This window comes from Panthera tigris, chromosome D1 (assembly GCF_018350195.1).
Source record: "Panthera tigris isolate Pti1 chromosome D1, P.tigris_Pti1_mat1.1, whole genome shotgun sequence".
Classification (NCBI taxonomy): Eukaryota; Metazoa; Chordata; class Mammalia; order Carnivora; family Felidae; genus Panthera; species Panthera tigris.
Genome location: NC_056669.1, coordinates 114,442,137 through 114,463,038, shown reverse-complemented (window position 1 = coordinate 114,463,038; position 20,902 = coordinate 114,442,137). Strand labels below are relative to the sequence as shown.

Sequence of the window (20,902 nt, the reverse complement as noted above, 5' to 3'; positions counted from 1 at the left end):
GCTAAACTGGTACATTCATACAATGGAATATTATTCAGTGATTAAAAAGAAAATAATTACCAAAACACAAAAAGACATGGATGAACCATAAATGCATGTTGCCGAGAGAAGCCAGTTGGAAAGACCCCCAACCATACGACATTCTGATAAGGGGAAATAAGGAGACAGTAAAAAGACCAGTGTCTGCCAGGGACACAGAAGCAGGTGGATGAGATGACTGGGTGGAGCACGGGGTGTGGAGGATGTTGACGCTGTTCTGAACGCTACTGGTAACGGTAGATTTGTCAACGTGCATGGAACTCAACAACACAGAGCAAACCTAATGTTCGCGAATTAAAGAAAGATAATTTCGGACGTCGGGGACCCAGGAAGGGATGCAGACTGTGGCCAGACTCTCGGGGTGTTACAAACGCGTGAAACCCCCTCGCTGAAGGGGCGGGAGTCCGTAAGACTCAAGGCAGGGCACCCGCGCGCAAGCGCCGGGCTCCAGTTGACGAAGTCGTTCCCGGCGGGGTCAGGTGACCGGTTCGGATCCTGCGGCCCGCGCCCTGGAGTGGAACAACCGAGTATGTGGCCGGCGGCCGGTGGGAGCCCCGTGCGGTCTCACCGCTGAGTGGGAGGTTACAGGGGATCGAGGGGAGGATGGGCCCTGGGGTAACGGGTGGTGGTTGGAGACGTAGTAAGAACTCGTGTTTAGCTTAACGTAGGTACAGCTGGCTGCGCAGAGAAACATTAACAGGCTCGTGCATATACAATTGGTATAGGCATATATTTCTTTGCCTTGTCTGCTAAGGGGGCACAAAGAAACAATACTCCAGCAGCAATAAACACACCTACGTCCCAGATTTTGGTTCCTATGACCATTCTCTACTATACTTCTACGTTTAAAACACACAGTTTGATATGTTTTAATGAGTGTGCAGACAACTTAAATATGGAAGGTGAGTTGGGGGAGGGAAGGGGCAAGAACGAGGGGGGGTGGGTGAGGACATTTGAAGATGGGGGCATTGTCCACAGGGTAGGCGACAGAATGCTGTAATCGTGGGATGTGGCCAGCTTGATTCTGTGCCCCAACATTAAAATAAAAGGACAGAAAAGGAAGGGCGTGTGCATGTTACACCCAAATTGCAACTTCCCACACAATTTGTTCGGGATGAGGTGGGGTCCACGTCCCCTCTGCCCAAACCTGGGTGGCCTGTGACAGCATGTGGCAGAACTACTGTGTGGTGACCCATCAGGCGCTTTGCCCCTTTGCTGGAGCCCAGAGGCCACCTCCTGGAAGTGGCTATGTCCAGATTAACCGGTTAACCGGGCTGGCTGAGCCCAGCCGTCTCCACCAAGGCACCAACACGAGATGACTGCAGCCCAGCCATCAGTCACCCCAGCCCTTCGCATCTTCCCACCACATCATCAAGCAGAGAAAAGCTGTCCCACGAGGCCCTGTCTAAATTCCTGACCCGCAGAATCCATGAACACAGTAAGTAGGCCTTGTTTCACACCACTAATGTTGGGGTGGTTGGTTACACAGCAACACAAGACTGGAACAGGTGCAGGAAGGGGTAAAGGGAGAAGGGTCAGGCTGGCCGCTGGGCGGGTCAGAATGGCCCAGGCCAGAACTGGAACCAAGTGCACAAAGTTCACCGTCAGCTCAGCGGGAGCCGCACGCCAGACCCCAGCACTCAAGTCCACAGTGGACGTGGAAGACCTACGCTGTGCACCCCTCCTGACCCTTCCGGTCTGCGCTGCCCCATCTGTCTGTGCAACTTCTCTCCGTGTTCACTCTGCATTCGCTGGAAGCCACCACCAGGCCCCTCTGCCGCCCACCCACGTGCCTGGTTAAGACTCTGGCCCTGCAGGATGAAGCCACGTGCTTTGGAGACCCTCCTCTGTCTCACTTCCGCGGCAAGGCCCACACACCCACTCCTGCCCCCCTCACCCATCATCATTACCTACCACCTGTCTCTCTCCCGAACTTCTTTTCCTCCACTCGGAGCCCCGTTCCTTCTGGCTGCACTGTTTTCTAGAGGCTGGCTCCAACTCCAAGACCAGGCTGTACCCCTATTCCCAGCTTTCCCCCACATTCCCCAAGCCCTGGTGCCCCCCATTTCCTGTCCCTGAGTCCTCTGTTGCCTGTGTCCCGACCGTCCCCCAACCCATACAGCCTGCGCCTTCCACTGCCTCCGTCCCTACACACCCTGGTCCCCACCCCCGCGTAACCACGTCCACATCCTCCAGGGCTCTGTGTCTCCCCTACCCCGCACCTCTACACTTCCCGCGTCCCCCTGACTCTGCAGCCCGTCCCTCGGGCAACCCCAGTCCTCGGTCCTCTGCATGTCCCCTGCCTCTATGCCCGCCCCCGTCCCCACCCACCAACACCCCTGCCCCCGGCCTCTGCACCTCCCCATCCCCCGTCCCTGCTTCCCGCGTCCTTCGCACCACATTGTCCCTTGGACACCGCCTGACCTCTGTCCCGTGTCCCCGCGTCCTTCGCGCCCCCCCCCGGACCCTCGTTCCCCTGTCCCCCGCACCTCCCCGACCTCCGTGAACCCCTCCCGGGGCCCCGTCCCCGGGCCTCCGCACCTCCGGCCCCCCGCGCCCGGGAGCTGCGCGGGCCGGCGCGCCCAGGTGGATGCGCGCGCGTTGCGTGGAGACGGGCGGCGGGCACACCCTAACCCGCCGGCCCCGCCCCCCGCGCCGCCGATTGGCTCCCCGCGGGCCGGCCGGGCCCCGGTTGGCTCGCGCCGCGCGGCCGCCGGGCCCGTTTCACGGTGGGTAGCACCGCAGCGTGGATGCTGCTGGGTCCCGCCGCGGCCCCCAGGAGCGTGGAGCCCGAGCGGCCGGGCGGGGCCGGGCGGGGGCACCGCCGGGAGCCGCTCCGCCGCCCACCCCGGGCCCGCGGCCGGGGGGCGGGGGGCAGCCTGGGGTCGCGGCCGCTCGGTGTGGCCGCGGGCGGCGGACAAAGGGCCATGCGGGGCCGGGGGCCGCGGCGCGGGGCGCGCGGGAACCGGGGGCCGCAGCGGTGCCGCTGAGCGCGGCCCGAGGCGGGGCGGGGCCGGGCGCGATGCCGTGGTTCCCGGTGAAGAAGATCCGCAAACAGATCAAGCTGCTGCTGCTGCTGGTGCTGGTCACCTGCGCCGCGTGGCTCACGTACGTGCACCTGAGCCTGGTGCGCCAGGGCCGCGCGCTGCGCCAGCGCCTGGGCTACGGGCGAGGTACGGGGGCGCACCCGGGGGCGGGGGGCGGGGGCACCCCGAGGAGCGCTGGGGGGCCGGGCCTCCGCACCGCGCCCGGAGACCCCGGCCACCCGCCCTTCCCGGCTCTGCGGTATTTGGGCAGGGGGCGCGGTTCGGCCGGGCCCGGAGCCCAATGACGTCAGCAGTGACGCCCGCGACCCTCTTGGGGAGCGTCCCCGAACCCGGGCCGACTCCGGGATGTGACCTGGAGCCAGCAGTGATGGGGTGAACAGCGGGCTCTCAGGGAGATCGCCCGCAGGCCCTGCAGGCTGGGCTTTTCAGGAAGGCCTCGCACCCCCACCGCTTGTTTCCTCAGTTTACCCGTCTGCTGGGGGAGAGAGGAGGGAGGGGTCCAGCCTCCCCTCGGGGTGGGGGTCGGGGAGGGTTTGGAGGAAGCTGACTGGTGCAGTTGGAAGGCTTCCTGAGGGGTGCCCTAAGTAACCCTGTGACAGGGGGCAGGCTTTTGTGGTGGGGGTGGGGGTGGGGAGGCACAGTGATGGGGGTCCAGCCTGGGGACCCCTGAACTGCCTGGAGTAAACTTTCCCAGGCTCCTCCAGCTCACACTCCGGTGAAGACAATAAACCCACAAAGCAAATCAGTTCCTGGTGAGTGTGGTGCGAAAGAGCCAGGGCAGGGGGGGTCTGGATGGCCCCTTGAAGGTAGTGCTGCCCGCCCACGACATCTGGGGGGAGAGTGTGCCTGGCAGGAGGGATGAGCCTGTGACAACCTGGTGGGAAGGGGAGAAGCAGGGAGCCTAGAACCTGGGGAAGGGGGAGGGCATGGGAGAGAGGGAAGCACCTCAGGGAGTAACACTCCCCCCCCCCCCCCCACCTTAAACCTCCCAGCAGAGGCCGGGAGCAGAAGCCTCCTCTGCCCAGGCAGGGAAGCTCCCAGCCGGGCTGCCCCTGCCCCTTCTTAGGAAGTGTGGTGCTGGGTGCCCTTAGGGTGAGAGGTCAGGGGTGTGGGTCCTGCTTCCTCACCCTCTTCCGAACAGTGACTTTGGCCCACGGCACCCAGGGCCACTCCACTGAGGGCCTCCCTGCTCGGTCCCCTTCTGCCTCCTTTCCATGTGGCTGGACACCTGGCTCCACAGACCTCCCAGGCCAGGGGTGTGGAGCTTGTCCCAACCCCCCAGAGTCTACACCCCTCACAGCCACCACACCCATGAGGGGTCCCCAGCACAGCTCAGTCCCTAAAAGAAGCCCCCCTCCCCCAGCTGTCAGCAAATAAGGCAGGATCCCAGATCGTGACCCAGTGACACAGAAGAAAACCCACCCCCCGTCCCCAGCCACCTCTGTGGCTTTCTGAGCAACCGCAGCCTTCACCAGCTGACTTCCTGAGTAGCTGGGGAGTCTAGCTCAGCAACGGAGGGAGTAGCAGTGTGGGAACCCCATTTCTGAGGGCATCTCTGCTCTCAGCTGGACCAGCAGACTGCCCTTACGACTCCTGGGTGAGCAGGAGCTGCTCAGCGTCCTGGAAGGTCAAACTCTCATGGGGCACCTTCCAGGAAAGCCCCAGCCCATGGGTCCTGGCTCTGGGCTGCAGCCTCTTCGTCCAGCCACCTGGGCTCCCACCAGGGTAAGGCTTGTGAGAAGCGGAGCAGCTGGGCACGCCCGAGGACTTTTTGACTGTTGGGTCAGTGCTGTCTTCACTTCCAACTGGGGAGGCAGCACTGGAGCGGGACAGGGGGTCTACCTTCCTGGTATCCTGCAGGATACCCATGTGGCAGGAGCCCTCTGGGGATCTCACTGTGCTGGACAGTGGTGGAAGGCTGGGCTGGGACCCCACCACAGAAGGCTCCTGGTACCCATGGACTTAGCTTGGTGGGCAGGGAGCATAGGGCCAGGCTGGGGGGATTTGGCCAGGAGCCTCTTAGGGGCTCACCTCCCAGCTGGACAGAGGACAGTGGGGGAGGAACCCAGAAGAAGGAGCAGGTGGGCAAGTACCACAGGGGTCCTCCAGGCAGGAGACTAAGGTCAGCTCCCCTCCCCTGGAAAAGGGACTCAGGCCAATTGTGTCCACACAGGAATCTGTGGGTCTGGATTGAAGGATGGGCATGAATGTCGAAATTCCGGCTTGCCCTGGAGCAGAGGTGGTGCTCCTGGATTGGGTATCCCTGGCTGGGAGCACGGGGCTGGGGGCAGAGGTGGGATATAATAAAGCCTCCCAGAAGAGCCTTGAGTCTCAAGGTGTGGCACACCCCTCCCCCCAGAGGACAGGGTGGGATGTTCAGGTCCACAGCTTAGGCAAGAAGCCTGGGAATTTGAGGGAGTTAGGGGCACGGGGATGGCCGGCCCTAGGATAGGGGTTGTTTATAAGGGTGCCAAGCTCTGGAGAGAGCTACAGACAGACCTAGGAGGGGTTCCTCAGGGTCACAGTCGCTGGAGCCACGTTGGCCCCCGGCCCCCCAGCAGCCAGACCAGCATGTCTGTTCCTCTTCTGTCCAGGCTGGTGCCAGGACTTCTCTGGTCCTGAACCCCTCTCAAGGCCAGCAGGTGGCACATGTGCTGTGAGCAGGGGCTGGCTTAGCCTTAAGACAAAAGCACCAGCTTTCCAATAACAAGCGCTAGCACTAACCCTTAGCACACAGTTCTGATGAGGGAGGGAGACACAGAACCCTCAGGACGAGGGAAAAGTGCTGAGGGCACAGTGCAGTAGTCCTGGGGGCCTTCCTGGAGGCAGAGCCGCGGTGAGGATGGCCAGATAAGTGTGTATGTATATGCATTAGCACATGCACACACATGACTCTGCTCCCTGGCACCAGTCAGGGGGCTAGGAGAAGCCAGGTGGAGGGCTTGAGAGGGGGCTACCCACCCCAGAGGCGGAATGTGGAAGAAGGACCCAGAGAGCAATTGCACAGCCACAGGTGGGGCCCTGGGCAGCACGGGGAGCAGACTGAAGTGCGAAGGCTTCAGCAGGAGACACTGCTGTCCCCACCTGACCCCCAGCGGCAGGGGCCGCCTCGGAGAGAGCCTGGGCCCCAGTCATGCCCCACGTGCCGCCCACAGATGGTGAGAAGCTGAGCGGTGTGACGGAGGGCAGGGGCGTCCGGGCTGCGCTGTCCACACAGAGGGCGGAGGACTCCAGCGAGAGTCGGGAGGAGGAGCAGGTGGTGAGCAGGGCTGTGGGAAAGAACGCGTGTGCGGCACACACACATCCCTGAGGCCACTAGTGTGCCAGTGGCCTCGGGACCTGTGGGCTGGGTGGATGGGGGACGCGGGTGCAGGCACGGAGCACAGCCCAGCCTGCAGTTCACGTCCGGCAGGCATGGGTGTGCACGAGCGTGCTGGCCAGTGCTTGCCCGGGCAGGTGTGGTGAGGGTCCTCTGGGTGTGTGTGGTTGGGGTACCAGGGGTTCGGGATTTTATGGCTGGATGTGTACAGGGGAGTCCTTGTGAGGTGTGTCCCGGTGTGTGTGTGTGGAGGGGGGGGGGGTGACCCCTCCCTGTCTTCCCATTGCTCTGCTTTGACCCTGGTGCCTTTTCTGTCCTGTAGCCAGAAGGACGGGACCCAAACATGCTGTTTCCTGTGGGGGCTGGAAAGCCACCCCCTCTGAACCTCACCCATCAGGTTCCCCCGTGGTGGGAAGAGGTGAGCTCTGCTTGGCTTGTGATGAGCTTCAGGGGAGGGCTGGGGGGGGTGGGGGCTGTGCAGAAGGTAAGGCCCACCTCCCGCCCCCCAGTACAAGGGGCAGGTGAACCTGCATGTGTTTGAGGACTGGTGCGGAGGCGCCGTGGGCCATCTAAGGAGGAACCTGCACTTCCCGCTGTTTCCGCACGTGAGTGCCAGTGGTAGGGAGCTGGCAGGGGGTGGGGGGCAGGGCAGGACAGGGAAAGGCTTTGACGTCAGAGGCCACTGTCCCCCCAGACTCGCACCACCGTGAAGAAGTTGGCCGTGTCCCCCAAGTGGAAGAACTACGGACTACGGATTTTCGGCTTCATCCACCCGGCGAGAGATGGTGCGGGGGCGGGGATGTGCCAGGGAGGGGGCAGCAGGAGGGGCCCCACACCACCCCCCTGAGCCCCTGTCCTGTGGCCTAGGAGACGTCCAGTTCTCTGTGGCTTCGGATGACAACTCCGAGTTCTGGCTGAGCCCAGATGAGAGCCCGGCGGGTGCCCAGCTGGTGGCCTTTGTGGGCAAGGTACCCTTAACCCCACAGCCCTCCCACCCCAGCCCCTCCGCCCACACCCCCATCTGTCTTCACTGGGCCTCCTCCGCCTCCGTCACCTGTCTCCTCCAGCTTCTGAGGGACGGGGACTGGATGAGGCTGGTGCCCCCGAGGAGAGGGTGAACCCCCCCACCCTTCTGTATCGCTTCCCAGACTGGCTCAGAGTGGACAGCACCTGGGGAATTCACCAAGTTCAGCTCGCAGGTGTCCAAGCCCAAGCGGTGAGTGACTGGGAGCGTGTGTGCATCAGGGTGTATCGGGGGGTGGGGGGGAACGTGCACCAGCACACAGAAACCACCGCACCTGTACTGTCGTGGCCACACTGCCATCGCCCCGAGGGACCGCCCCCGAGCACCCCGCCTCTTCTGGGGTTTCTGTCTGGGGCTCCTGGAGCATGGTAGGAGCATGTCGCCCTGACCGCTTATGTCCCCAGGCTCATGGCCTCCCGGAGGTACTACTTTGAGCTGCTGCACAAGCAGGATGACCGAGGCTCAGACCACGTGGAAGTGGGCGTGAGTGTGGCCTGCCGTCCGTGGGCTTCTGGGGAATCCACGTCCCTTCCCCTGCTCTCTCTGCTCCCAGCACTCCCTGCAGGACAATGGTGTGGGTCCTGCCCCCTCACCCCCAGGAGTTCCCATCTAGTTAGCAAAGCAGACACTCAGGGACGGGGCGGGGGGGGGGGGGGGTGTCCCAGATCAACTCTGCCCAGGGAGGCTTCATGGAGAAGTGGCGCTTGAGTAGAGTCTTGAGAGAGGAGACATTCGTAGGGAGATCCAGTGAGGAGAGAATTGGAGTGCCTCGGGTGATCTCAAGAACAGCAGAGGAACAGCAGAGTTCTTCCAGAACTCCAGAGGATCCAGTGGCCAGACAGGGCCTGCAGCGCGAACCCTGGACAGCCCAAAGCAATTGGGTTTGCATTTCAGGAAAAACCCTTTGGCCACTGCTGCAGAGAGCCTGGGCGGGGGCGGATCTTTTAGACATGGTCCCTGAAGCGGGGAGGTGGGGCCTGAGCCTGGCTGGGGGAGATGGGGCATGTGTCGACTCTATGTGCTAGGCATCAACCCAGCTCAGCTGGCAGGGAGTCCAGGCTGGAAACGCAGGCTTGGGGTGATCTTGTGGAAGCCAAGGGGGTGCCAAGAAGACCCAGAATGAGCTAGGAAGGGAGAGGGCCTGGAACAGCTCCCAGGAACCCCAGCTTGAGGGAGGGAGGAACCGAGTCTGCAAAGGAGGAGACTGAGAAGGAGCTGCCACAGGAATGGGGAAACAGGGAGGGTGAGGTCCAGTGAGGTGAGGGGTAGGGGCCTCTAGAAGGCTGGCTGTGACCGCCAGGAAGGCGACGGCTGCAGCATGGGGAAGGAGGCCGTGGCAAAGCCATAACCAGCGGGCAAGGAAGTGCTTAGGGTGTCAGGAAAGGCCTGGAGGGAGCGTGGGAGGGGGGTGTCCCATCCACCAAGAACCCCTCTGCCATCCAACCTCCAAGCTTCCTGTGCCCTTGAAGGGGCTGTCCCCACCTGCTCCCCGTGCCCACGTTCAGAAAAGACCCGTTCCTCTCCAGCTCCAGGACCACAGAGCTTTGGTCCTGACCGCTCTCTCCCTTCCCTAGTGGCGAGCCTTCCTGCCAGGCCTGAAGTTTGAGGTCATAGGCTCTGCTCACATCTCCCTGTACACAGGTGTGGAGCCCAGTGCCTCTTTGGGGAGGGGGGCGGGCTCCTGATCTGCGGTCTCTTTAGGGTGGTCTCTGGATGTGGGTGGGGAGGGGTGAGGAGTGGTCCTTGGGTACTCCCGAGGACCCCACACATTCCTCTGTCCCCAGATGAATCGTCCCTGAAGATGGACCACGTGGCCCATGTCCCCCAGTCTCCAGCCAGCCACGTCGGGGGGCGCCTGCCACAGGAGGAGCCCAGAGCTGACATGCTGCGCCCAGACCCCCGAGACACCTTCTTCCTCAGTGAGAGGGGACCGTGGAGGGGGGTTGGGGCAGGGATACCCAGCCTGCCACTCTGTGACCACTCCTCCCACAGCACCTCGGGTGGAGCCTTCGAGTCTGGAGAACGTGCTGGAGCCCTGCGCCTACGCCCCCACCTATGTTGTCAAGGACTTTCCAATCGCGAGATACCAGGGGCTGCAGTTTGTAAGTGCCCCTCACCAAGACCTTCCCTGAGGCCCCGGCCTCCCGCCCAGGGTCCCCTGAGCCCTCTGCCCCGCCCACAGGTGTACCTGTCCTTTGTCTACCCCAATGACCACACGCGCCTCACGCACATGGAGACGGAAAACAAGTGCTTCTACCGAGAGTCGCCGCTGTACTTGGAGAGGTGGGCGGGGCAGGCAAGGGATGGGGCGGGGGCAGCGGCCGGTAGGGGGGGGTCCTCTCTGATGCCCCTCACCGCCCCAGGTTTGGGTTCTATAAATACATGAAGATGGACAGGGAGGAGGGAGAGGAAGACGAGGAGGAAGAGGTGCAGCGCCGAGCCTTCCTCTTTCTCAACCCGGATGGTGAGTACCGCCCCCGCGCGCGTGCCCCCCAGCCTGTGCCCACCTGGGCGTGGAGTGACCCCGCGCGCCCCCCAGCGTGTGCCCACCTGGGCGTGGAGTGCGCCCCCCCAGCCTGTGCCCACCTGGGCTGCTTCCCGCAGACTTCCTGGACGATGAGGAAGAGGGGGAGCTGCTAGACAGCCTGGAGCCCACGGAGGCGTCCCCCCTGCAGAGCCGCCACCACCTCCCCCTGCCCGCGGCCCCCACAGCGCCCGGAGCCACGCCCACCCCGCCGGTGCCTCCCAGCCCCGGAGACCTGCCCACCACCCGGCGCTCCCGGGCGCTGAGCTGGGCCGCCCGGGCCGCGCGCCCCCTGCCCCTCTTCTTGGGCCGCGCCCTGCGCCCCCGAGCTGCGGCTCAGCAGCAGCCCCCGAAGGTGTATGTGACGCGGGTGCGGCCGGGACTGCGGGCGCCTCTCGGCCCACGCGGCCCACCCTGGCCGCCCTTCCCCGGAGTCTTCCTCCGCCCCAGACCTCTTCCCCGGGTGCAGCTGCGGGCGCCCCCACGGCCGCCGCGGTCTCGAGGCCGCAGGACCGGTGGTTCCCCAAGCGCAGAGCTGAGGCCCCCGGCCCGGGCGCAGGCCACCCAGGGGAGCCTGGAGGGCCAGCCGCGCTTGCTGGGACTCCCAGCTCCGACCGCGGCCGCGAACCTGTCGTCGGAAGCTCAGCCCGTGACCTCCTTCCTGAGCCTGTCCCAAGTGTCCAGGGCGCAGCTGCCTGCAGCGGGCGACGAGGAGGAGGCAGACGACGACGACGGGGCGCGGGGCGAAGATGAGGACAGCGAGGAGGCCGCGGGAGCCCCCCGAGGCCGCTGGCGCGAGGACGCCATTGACTGGCAGCGCACGTTCAGCGTGGGCGCCGTGGATTTCGAGCAGCTACGCTCCGACTGGAACGACCTGCGCTGCAACGTGTCGGGGAACCTGCAGCTGCCCGAGGCCGAGGCCGTGGACGTGGTGGCCCAGTACATGGAGCGGCTCAACGCGCGCCACGGCGGGTGCGTCCGGAGTGTGCGCGTGGGAGGGGAGGCCCTAGGGGGCGTGCGCCTGGGAAGGGGAGGACCTGGGGGGTGGTGAATGTTGGGGGGGTGGCATATGGGAGGGGAGGCCCTGGAGGGAGGGCCTGGGAAGGGGAAGCCCTGGGAGGTGCGTGTGGGAGGGGAGGCCCTGGGAGGATGTGCGCCTGGGAAGGGGAGGCCCTGGGGGGGTGAGTGTGGGAGGGGAGGACTTGGGGGGGGCGGGGGGGGGTGAGTGGGAGGGTAGGCCCTGGGGAATGCGTATAGGAGGGGAGGAGGGGGGAAGGGGGGGTTCCTGGGAAGGAGAGGACCTGGGGGGTGAGTATGGGAGGGTCGGGGGGTCATGTAGGAGGGGAGGCCCTGGAGGAGGTGAGTGTGGGAGGGGAGGCCCTGGGGGGGTGGGTGCGCCTGGGAAGGGGAGGACCTGGGGGGGGCGCCTGGGAAGGGGAAGCCCTGGGAGGTGCTTGTGGGAGGGGAGGCCCTGGGAGGAAGTGCGCCTGGGAAGTGGAGGCGCTGGGGGGGGGGGGTGTGAGTGGGAGGGGAGGCCCTGGGGAATGCGAATGGGAGGGGAGGAGGGGAGGAGGGGGGTACCTGGAGGGAGAGGACCTGGGGGGTGAGTGTGGGAGGGTGTGGGGGGGTCATGTAGGAGGGGAGGCCCCGGAGGAGGTGAGTGCGGGAGGGGAGACCCTTGCGGGGGGGGGGGGGGGGTGCGCCTGGGAAGGGGAGGACCTGGGGGTTGCGTGGGAGGGGAGGCCCTGGGAAGTGTGTGCCTGGGAAGGGGAAGTCCTGGCCTCTGTGGAACCTTCAGACCTTCCCCAGGGTTTAACAGGGTGCTGGTCTGGGCATGGCACACGGACCTCCTAGGGAACAGCTGTCTCTCCCTGTCTCTTCCCTGTCTCCTGGGGCTTCTTAGTGTCCAGGGTCCCTGTGCAGTGTTAGAAGCCTCCCCTCCTCACAGGCACCCAGGGTGGGCTCCCTTGTCCTGAACCTCCAAACCCACCCTGTCACCTTGGGCCTGAACCCAAGAATGAATCTGAACCAGCCAGGGCTCTCCTCCAAGTAGAGACCCAAAGGTCAGGCTGAGAGTCCCTGGACCCCTCCTCCTCTTCTGGTACAGGGCTCCTGGGTCTTCCCAGAGGGTCTTTCTCCAGCTCAGGGGAGCGCAGGGCTCCTGCCCCATTGCTGCCTCTGATCCCCGCCCCCACCCCCCAGGAATCCAGGCCTGTCACCACCCCCATATGTAGGCTAGTGGTGGGACAGAGAATGGGAGGCCCCAAAGTTGGCCCCAAAGGAGACACTGGTGGGTTCTGTGAGCCTTAAAAGAGGAGTAGAACCAGTACAGACAGCACTGGTAGGCAAAGGCACTGGGGCAGGAGGCCAGGGGCCCGGTGTGCAGAGGACGGAGAAGGGGCCATCGTGGGCCTCGAGCAACCTGCTCAGGACTCATTTTTCTTGCAGACCGTACCAGGTTTTGAGCAAGACAGGGGCCGACCTGTTGGGGTTGCAGACAGGCCTGTTGCTGCCTTGGAGGGGAGTGGACGGGATGGGAAGCCCACAGGGGCCGTGACTGCCAGGCTTGTGCCAGGGCAGTGATGAGATGGTGTGGGAAGGGCAGGGATTTGATTCTAGGTGGCTGAGTGCTTGGCTCAAAGCTTCCTGAGAGTAGGGTGTGGGTGGGCCTAAGGACAGAGTTCAGAAAGACCCAGAGTGTTTGGGACAGAAAGTCCCTGACGCTTGGGGAGAGCACAGTGGGAATGGCGGGGTTTGCAGGGAGGAGTGGGGACTCGTTGGGGGTCACACAGGTAGGCTCCCATGGTCAGGGTCTGCAAAGGGAGGGCATTTGGAGAAAGGAAAAAGCCACTTTAGTCAAGGGCAGGGTCCCGTTTTCCCAGGATGAGAAGCCTCTGCTTGGTAACAGAGTGGAGGACGAAGACGCTCAGCAGGGCCAGAAGGAGGGAAGGGGCAGAAGAGGCTCAGGGTAGGCCCAGTGGCATCTTCCCCTGGGTCAGGATAGCCCCGGGGCTGGTGCCAGAAGAGGCAAAAGGGAGGCTCATCTGAGGAGCCTCGAAAGAGCCGGGGAGGATTGGGGCAAGCTTGCAGATTGGATACCCCAGAAAAAAGAGCCAGTGCAGGAGGAAGTCGGCTCACTCAGCACGAGGGGACATTGAAGGCAAGCTCGAGTCGGCTTGAGGCCCTAGAATGTCAGTGTAAGACCAGCGAACCTCGTCCTGTGGACAGTGGGTGGCGCCGTCATAAAGGTCACTGTGGATGCGTGAGCGGTGACACGAAGACCACAGAGGAGGCTGCCCTAGGGAGGGGAGGCACGAAATGGGCGCCCGCCCTCTCGGAGCTCCCCGGCAGGACGCGGCGTGGGGGGGGGGGGGGGGGGGGGGGGGAGGGGGCAGCCTGGGACAGAGGGAATTCACGGCAGCTGCCCCAGCCCGTCTTCTGAGTGGCCCCCTGGTTTCTGGAGCTGGGGGCGACCCGCAGGAACAGTCGGGGGGAGGGGGGCAGGGAAGAGGGAGGGCCGCAAGCTTGGAGCCCCAGCGTGCCGACGCAGCCCCCGCTTCCCAGGCGCTACGCGCTTCTGCGCATCGTGAACGTGGAGAAGCGCCGGGACTCCGCGCGCGGAAGCCGCTTCCTGCTGGAGTTGGAGCTGCAGGAGCGCGGGGGCGGCCGCCTGCGCCTGTCAGAGTACGTCTTCCTGCGACTGCCCGGAGCCCACGCGGGAGGCGCCGACGCCGACGGGGAGAGCCCGGAGCCCGCTCCCGCCGCCCCCACGCGCCCCGACGGCCGCCCCGAGCTCTGCCGGCCGCTGCGCCTGGCCTGGCGCCAGGATGTGATGGTGCACTTCATCGTGCCAGGTGCGCGGGACCGCCTCGGGCCCGGGCACCTGGGACGTGGGCTGGGCTTCCCCGAGCCCCCGCGGCCAGTGGGAACGCCGCTGGCCGTGGACCGGGTCCCGCGGAGTCAGGTCGGGGTGGGCTCAGCGGCACCACCTTCCTCCAGTGAAGAACCAGGCGCGCTGGGTGGCCCAGTTCCTGGCGGACATGGCCGCGCTGCACGCCCGCACGGGGGACTCGCACTTCAGCATCACCCTGGTGGACTTTGAGAGCGAGGACATGGACGTCGAGCAGGCGCTGCGCTCTGCCCGGCTGCCCCGGTAACCGCGCCCCCGCCAGGGGCGGCCGAGCGCGCGTTGCCTCCCCCGCCCCTTCCGGGCCGCGGGTTTTATAGCTCCGGCCCGCAGGGGTCAGGGCCTGTGACCTCCGGCCCCCTGCTCTCCTCCCCACCTCCCCCAGGTACCAGTATTTGAGGCGAACTGGAAACTTTGAGCGCTCGGCGGGCTTGCAGGCTGGAGTGGACGCGGTGGAGGTGCGTGGGAGGGTTGGGAGAGCAGGGAGAGCCCGTCCAGACCACCAAGGAAGGAACTCCGCTGGGGGAGCGGAGGGGCGTGCTCAGGCCTCCCCGTGACCTCGGCCTCCAGGATGCCAGCAGCATCGTTTTCCTCTGTGATCTGCACATCCACTTCCCGCCCAACATCCTGGACGGCATCCGCAAACACTGTGTGGAGGGCAAACTGGCCTTTGCACCCGTGGTCATGCGCCTGGGCTGTGGGAGCTCGCCGGGGGACCCGCACGGTAATGCCCTGGGTGCCTCCCCATACCCCAATAACACTGGGAGTTCCACCAAGGGCAGGGTGAGGCCCAGGCCCCTGGGGGCCTCTCCCAACCCCGGAGGTGGGCCTGGGGATCCATCAATGCCCCGCGTATTGCCTAGGACCCCAGAGCCTCCAGGGTCATGCCTGGGAACCTCCTCCAGCACCCCAGTCGTGTGCAGGGCCGCAGGTTATGACCCCACACAGAAGAGTGACTCTTGACGGGACCCTGCAGCAGACCCCCTCTGGAGGCTGGGGAGGAAGGCTTGCAGGTTCCGGTGTCTGAAGGGCACCTCCCTACCCAGGCTACTGGGAGGTGAATGGCTTCGGCCTCTTCGGGATCTACAAGTCAGACTTCGACCGCGTCGGGGGCATGAACACTGAGGAGTTCCGGGACCAGTGGGGGGGCGAGGACTGGGAGCTCCTGGACAGGTGACTGCCCCCCATCTCGGGGACTGAGGATACTTCCTCTGAGCGGGGAGGGTACCCCAGGGTCCTCACGTGCTGCAGGGACTTCTGCTTCGTATCCCAGGATCTGTGACCCTACCCCACCCCACACCTCTTCCTATCTCTAGGGTTCTGCAGACTCGGGAACAGCCTTGCACCAAATTCTGTCCCCAGATCTGTAGGCCCAGTGGTGGCCCTGAGTCCCCATCTCCCACCGGGGTCCCACAGTAGGGGAAGGCCTGACACCCCTAGCCCTTGGGCCAGGGTCCTGAGCACTTCCATGCTGCCCTGCCCCCAGGCTCCAGAAGAACCAGGGCAGCCACAACTATCCCCCTACCACCCAGATCCTATAGGCACCCCTCTCCAGGGTCCTGACACCCCCTTTCCACCCAGGGTCCTGCAGGCAGGGCTGGAGGTGGAGCGACTCCGAGTGCGGAATTTCTACCACCACTACCACTCCAAGCGGGGAATGTGGGGCGCACGTGGCCGGAAGGGCTCCCGCACCGAGGGATCCTGAAGACCAGGCAACCCCTCCCAGCCCCTGGCCGCCGTCCCGTGGTGGGGGCTGGAGGCCGGGCCCTGAGCCCGGGCCCTGGGAACCCCGGCAAGGCTTATCACAGGGGAATGGCCACCACCTGTGCCTGGCCCAGCGAGGCCACCGCCCCCTTTGTGCCCCTCCCCAGAGAGGCAGCCTTCACAGCTGGTTGGGGCCCGGGCGTGGTCTCCACACTCTGCGCGATGATTTCTGTGAAATTTTGCTGTAGCGATGACGTTGTTTTCAGGATTTCCGAGAGTTCTGTCTGTTCCGTTTTTTATTCAGAATGAAATGAAATATTTTTTTTAGTTCTGACTTGTCCTCTGCCTGGTTCTCTTGGGAGGGCAGAGATAAGCCTCAGTGACTGCCAGGAGCCCTGCCCTCACGGGCACTCTCTCTGCCCCTGAGGCCCCTTCCTGTCCCACAGCAGCAGCAGCTACCGACCCCACACTCTCCCGAGACCACTCTCTTCCTGCCCTCTCCTCTTGACCTTCAGAGGTGGGACCTGGAGGTGAAAGGGCTTCGGGCCTCTTTTCTGCTGCTCGGTGCCCGTGGAGTCATGTGGCCACCAGTGACAGACACGGGGCAGGGCCTGCACAGCTTTGAGAAAAGAACGTTCGGTCATTTCACTCCTTCTGAAAACAGAACTTGGATGTTAGCCCTACCCGGTCTTCCTAGAAGGTCAAGGTGAACTCGGCACCCATTCTGTGGCCACATTGGGAGTGGCACTCAGGGCTGAGCTGCCAGAAGCAGAAAACCCAACTCAAGCTGGTTTACGCCATAATGGGGGTGGGGGGGGTGATTATTTTACTTCTGTTCGTGTCAGTGGAAGTTCAGGGTCAGGAGCACACTAGGAGAGTGCTGACCCAGAGGCTGGATGATGCTGTCAAGGCCCAGCCCCTCCCTGGGGGTCTCAGCTGTCTGAAGATGGGTCCCAGTGCTCTGCCTGGTACTAAGCAGCTGCCTATATGAGGTCCTTGTGGCTGCCGTGACAGATTTCCAGAAACACAGAATGTATGACCTCCATGTTCTGTAGGTCAGAAGCCCAAAAACAAGGTTTCTGTGGCCCGATCTGAGGCTTTAAAAAAATTTTTTTTAACATTTATTTATTTTTGAGACAGAGAGAGACAGAGCATGAACAGGGGAGGGTCAGAGAGAGGGAGACACAGAATCCGAAGCAGGCTCCAGGCTCTGAGCTGTCAGCCCAGAGCCTGACACGGGGCTCGAACTCACGGACCGCGAGATCATGACCTGAGCCGAAGTCGGCCGCTTAACCGACTGAGCCACCCAGGCGCCCCTGGAGGCTTTAGAAATGAATCTGCCTTGTCCTGTCCCCACTTTTAGAGGCCACTTGAGTTCCTTGGCTCAGGGCTGCTGCTTATGTCAAAGCCAGCAGCTTAGCATCTTCAGAGCCCTCCCTTCCTGTGTCTGTCACCTCTGCTTCCATCATCACATCTCTCTGGCCCTCCTGCCTCCCTCTTGTAAGGACATGTGTGGTTACACTGCTCCCCTCCATTATTCCCGGATAATCTCCCCATCTCCATCAACATTCTTTACGTAATCACATCTGCAAAGTTCTTTTTGCCATGTCCGTCGACAGCCACAGGTTCCAGGGTTAGGGCCTGGATTCTTTGGGGCCATAATTCTCTGTACCTCCTCACTGACATTCAGTGGGAAGGCAATACATGCACCCAGCAGCCCAAATAACCCTTGTGAGATTGACCCCAGTTGTCTCCTTAGGTCATACCTCACCATGAACACGGGGCAGCAGGAAAGATTCCAATGAAAGAAGAACCAGATGGATACCACCATCTGGCCCTGAGAAGACTCTAGAAATGACCCTGCTGGAAGGGACATTGACCACTGCCGCTGCTGGCCAGAGTAGCCAGCAGATGTGTGTAGACACCAAGTCCCATGTAATAACGTGGGCTTCACAAGTCCTGCGGGTCCACGGAGCACAAGTGCCTGCAGGGCAGAGGACACCACCAAGCTGCCACATACCTGCTCAGAAGCTACCAGATGCCTGTAGCTCACACTGCCCACTTCTCCCCAAGTATCTGGTTCAAGTATCTAGTGAGTGGGAATTTTCTCCACTCACAGATATTTCAGAACAAGAAAAAAACGAGTGCTGGATTTAGAAATACATTCTCAGGGCGCCTGGGTGACTCTGTCAGTTAATCCCACTTCAGCTCAGGTCATGATCTTGCAGTTCATGAGTTCGAGCCCTGTGTCAGGCTCTGTGCTGAGGGTTCAGAGCCTGGAGCCCATTTAGGATTCTGTGTCTCCCTCTCTCTGCCCCTCCCTGGTTCACGCCTTGTCTCTCTCTTTCAAAAATAAATAAACATTAAAAAAAGGAATACATCCTCTAAAGGGCAGGGGACATGCAAGCAACAGGCAGATGAAGCCTCACACCGAAAACAAAAAACAAAAACAACAAAAAAAGATTACTTCCAGAAGCAGAAGAAAATCTCAAAATCACATGTAATCTGGACTATACATAAACCATAATTTATTAATCCATCTTAACAACTGCTCATTGAACACTGACTGTGTTAGGTGTTCGCCTAACAGGTGTTTCCACCTGCTGAGGAAAGGTGAACAAAAGAGACAAGAGTCTGCCCTTGTAGAACTTGGCAGATGACAGAATAAGAAAACATCTAGCATATTAGATGGTGGCAACTGTTGTAGAAAAAAGCCAGGAAAGGGAATAGTAAGTTTGAGTGAGACTGCAGTTGTAAACAGCGGTCAGAAAAAGCAAGTCTGACAAGGTGACATCCCAGAAAAGATCTGAAGGCTATAAAGCTACCAAGGATGCCACTGGGGGTACAAGGGCTCAGAGGTGACACTTGAGGACATTTTTTTTTAATTAGCAGTAAATGCCTCTCACCACTCCGTTTCAACAACATATTGGAAGTACAGCTGACTTCCAGGTTAGGGGCAAAATCTCTGCACAGTCAAACATCTGTGCATAACTTTTGACGCCCCCAAAATTTAACTACTTACAGCCTACTGTCGATGGGAAGCCTTACCGATAACATAGCCAATTGACACATGTATTTTAAATATGTGTATTATATATTGTATTCTTGAAATAAGCTAGAAAAAAATGTTACTAAGAGAATCCTAAAGAAGAGAAAATACAGCACAGAACTGTATTTTTTTAAAAATCCACCAATAAGTGGACCTGCACAGCACAAACCCATGTTGTTCAAGGGTCAACTGTACTAGCTAATGCAATAAGACAAGAAAAAGAAATAAAAAGTATACATATGGGAAATAAAAGGGTTACGTACATGAATGGCTTTGTTTGCTGATGATCATCTATGTAGAAAATCTAAAAGAATCAGCAAAAAAAAGAAAAAACAAACAAAAAGAAAAAACCCTCCTGGAATTAATAAGCAATTATAGCAATGTTGCAGGATATAATAAGGTTAATACACAAAAGTCAATTGTTTTCCTATACACCAGCAATGAACAATTGGAATTTGAAATTTAAAACACAATACCATTCACATTAATACCAAAAAAATTAGTTACTTCAGTATAAATTTAACAAAGTATGCACAAGATCTATATGAGGAAAACTACAAAACTGTAATGAACAAAATCAAAGAAAAATCAAATAAATGAAGAAATATCCGTGTTCATGAATAGGAGGACTCAATATTACCATGATGTCTGTTCTTTCCCAACTTGATCTGTAGATTCAATGCAATCCCACTTAAAATCATAGCAGGTTATTCTGTGGATATCAACAATTGATTCTAAAGTTTATATGAAGAGGCAAATGGCCCAGAATGGCCAACATAACACTGAAGGAGAAGAACAAACTTCAGTGGATGCCACCTGACTGAAAAGCTAGTGATCAAGACTGTGACGTTGATGGAAAGTAGACAAATAGGTGAATGGAACAGAACGGAGAGCTCAGAAACAGACCCACATAAACACGGTCCTTGACAAAGGAACAAAGACCGTTTCTTCAACGACATTGCTGGGCCAGCTGGACGTCCACGTGCAACAGACACAGACCTTAAACCTTCGCAAAGGTTAACTCGAAATGGATCCTAGACCTTAATGTAAAACACGAATCTATAAAACCCTTAGAAGATAACATAGGAGAAAACCTGGATGACCTGGGGCATGATGATGACTTTTAAGACATGACACGAAAGGCATGGTCCATGAGAGTAGTAATTGGTAAGCAGGACTTGATGAACTTCCGTGAAAGACAGTATCGAGAGAATGAGAAGACAAGTCACAGCCAGGGAGAAAATACTTGCAAAAGACACATCTGATAAAGGACTGTTATCCAAAATATGGAAAGAACTCTTCAGACTCAATACTAACAAAATAAACAACAAAACAAAACATTTTTAAAATGTCTTTTTGTTGTTGTTTGTTTAATTATTTTTGAGGCAGAGAGAGACAGAGCGTGAGTGTGGGAGGGGCAAGGAGAGAGGGAGACACAGAATCTGAAGCAGGCTCCAGGCTCCGAGCTGTCAGCACAGAGCCCGATTCGGGGCTTGAACCCACGAACGGTGAGATCATGACCTGGGCCGAAACCAGACGCTTAACCGACTGAGCCACCCAGGTGCCCCCAAAACAAAACATTTTTAACTAAACAGTAAAAAGTGGTCCAGAGACCTTAACAGGCGCTTCACCAAAGAAGATACACGGATGGCAAGTGATCACACGAATGGCCGCTGTGTGTCCTGCGTCATCAGGAAATGAAAATTAAAACGACGAGATCCCTCCACACGCCTGTTAGAATGGCCAAAATCTGGAACACCGACGGCAAACGCTGATGAGGACATTGGGCACCAGGAACTCTGTCACTGCTGGTGGGAATGCACACTGGTGTGGCCACCCTGCAAGACACTTGCCAGTGTCTTACACAGCTGAAAAGACCAGTGGTTATCAGGGATTGTAAGGGTGGGGGAAGGGATGACTAGGCCGAGGGTTTTAGGGCAGTGAAACCACTCTGGCTGACACAATGATGGGCACATGTCGTCACGTGTTTGTCCAAGCCCACAGAGTATACACCACCAGTGTGGACTGTGGACTTTGGCGATAATGATGTGTCCATGTAGGCTTGTGAATTGTAACGAAGGTATCACTCTGGGGGGGCATGCTGGGAAAGGGGGGAGTCTATGCATGGGGGGGCAGGGAAATCTCCGTACCTTGCTCTTAATTTTGCTGTGAACCTAAAACTGCTCTAAAAAATTCAGTCTTCTTTAAAAATCAATGATAAAAACCAGGGACACAGAAGACAAGTCCAAGAAAAGTGCACAAAATGAAATGGAAAAGAACAGAGCTAAA

At 60.1% G+C, this 20,902-nt stretch overlaps 1 protein-coding gene across 1 annotated transcript; it reads left to right on the top strand.

Annotated features, from left to right (window-relative positions):
* Positions 1-3,061: 3,061 nt before the first annotated feature.
* On the top strand, positions 3,062-15,895 carry B4GALNT4 (beta-1,4-N-acetyl-galactosaminyltransferase 4). The gene is made up of 20 exons (XM_042958122.1): positions 3,062-3,212; positions 6,242-6,345; positions 6,728-6,823; positions 6,915-7,010; positions 7,100-7,190; positions 7,273-7,373; positions 7,554-7,621; positions 7,834-7,912; positions 9,004-9,070; positions 9,214-9,348; positions 9,422-9,531; positions 9,612-9,712; positions 9,793-9,893; positions 10,034-10,925; positions 13,518-13,807; positions 13,953-14,106; positions 14,246-14,318; positions 14,431-14,584; positions 14,907-15,033; positions 15,442-15,895. Exons 1-20 carry the CDS (start codon positions 3,062-3,064, stop codon positions 15,563-15,565), a joined length of 3,114 nt encoding a protein of 1,037 aa, XP_042814056.1. The 3' UTR covers positions 15,566-15,895.
* The last annotated feature ends 5,007 nt before the right edge of the window (positions 15,896-20,902 follow it).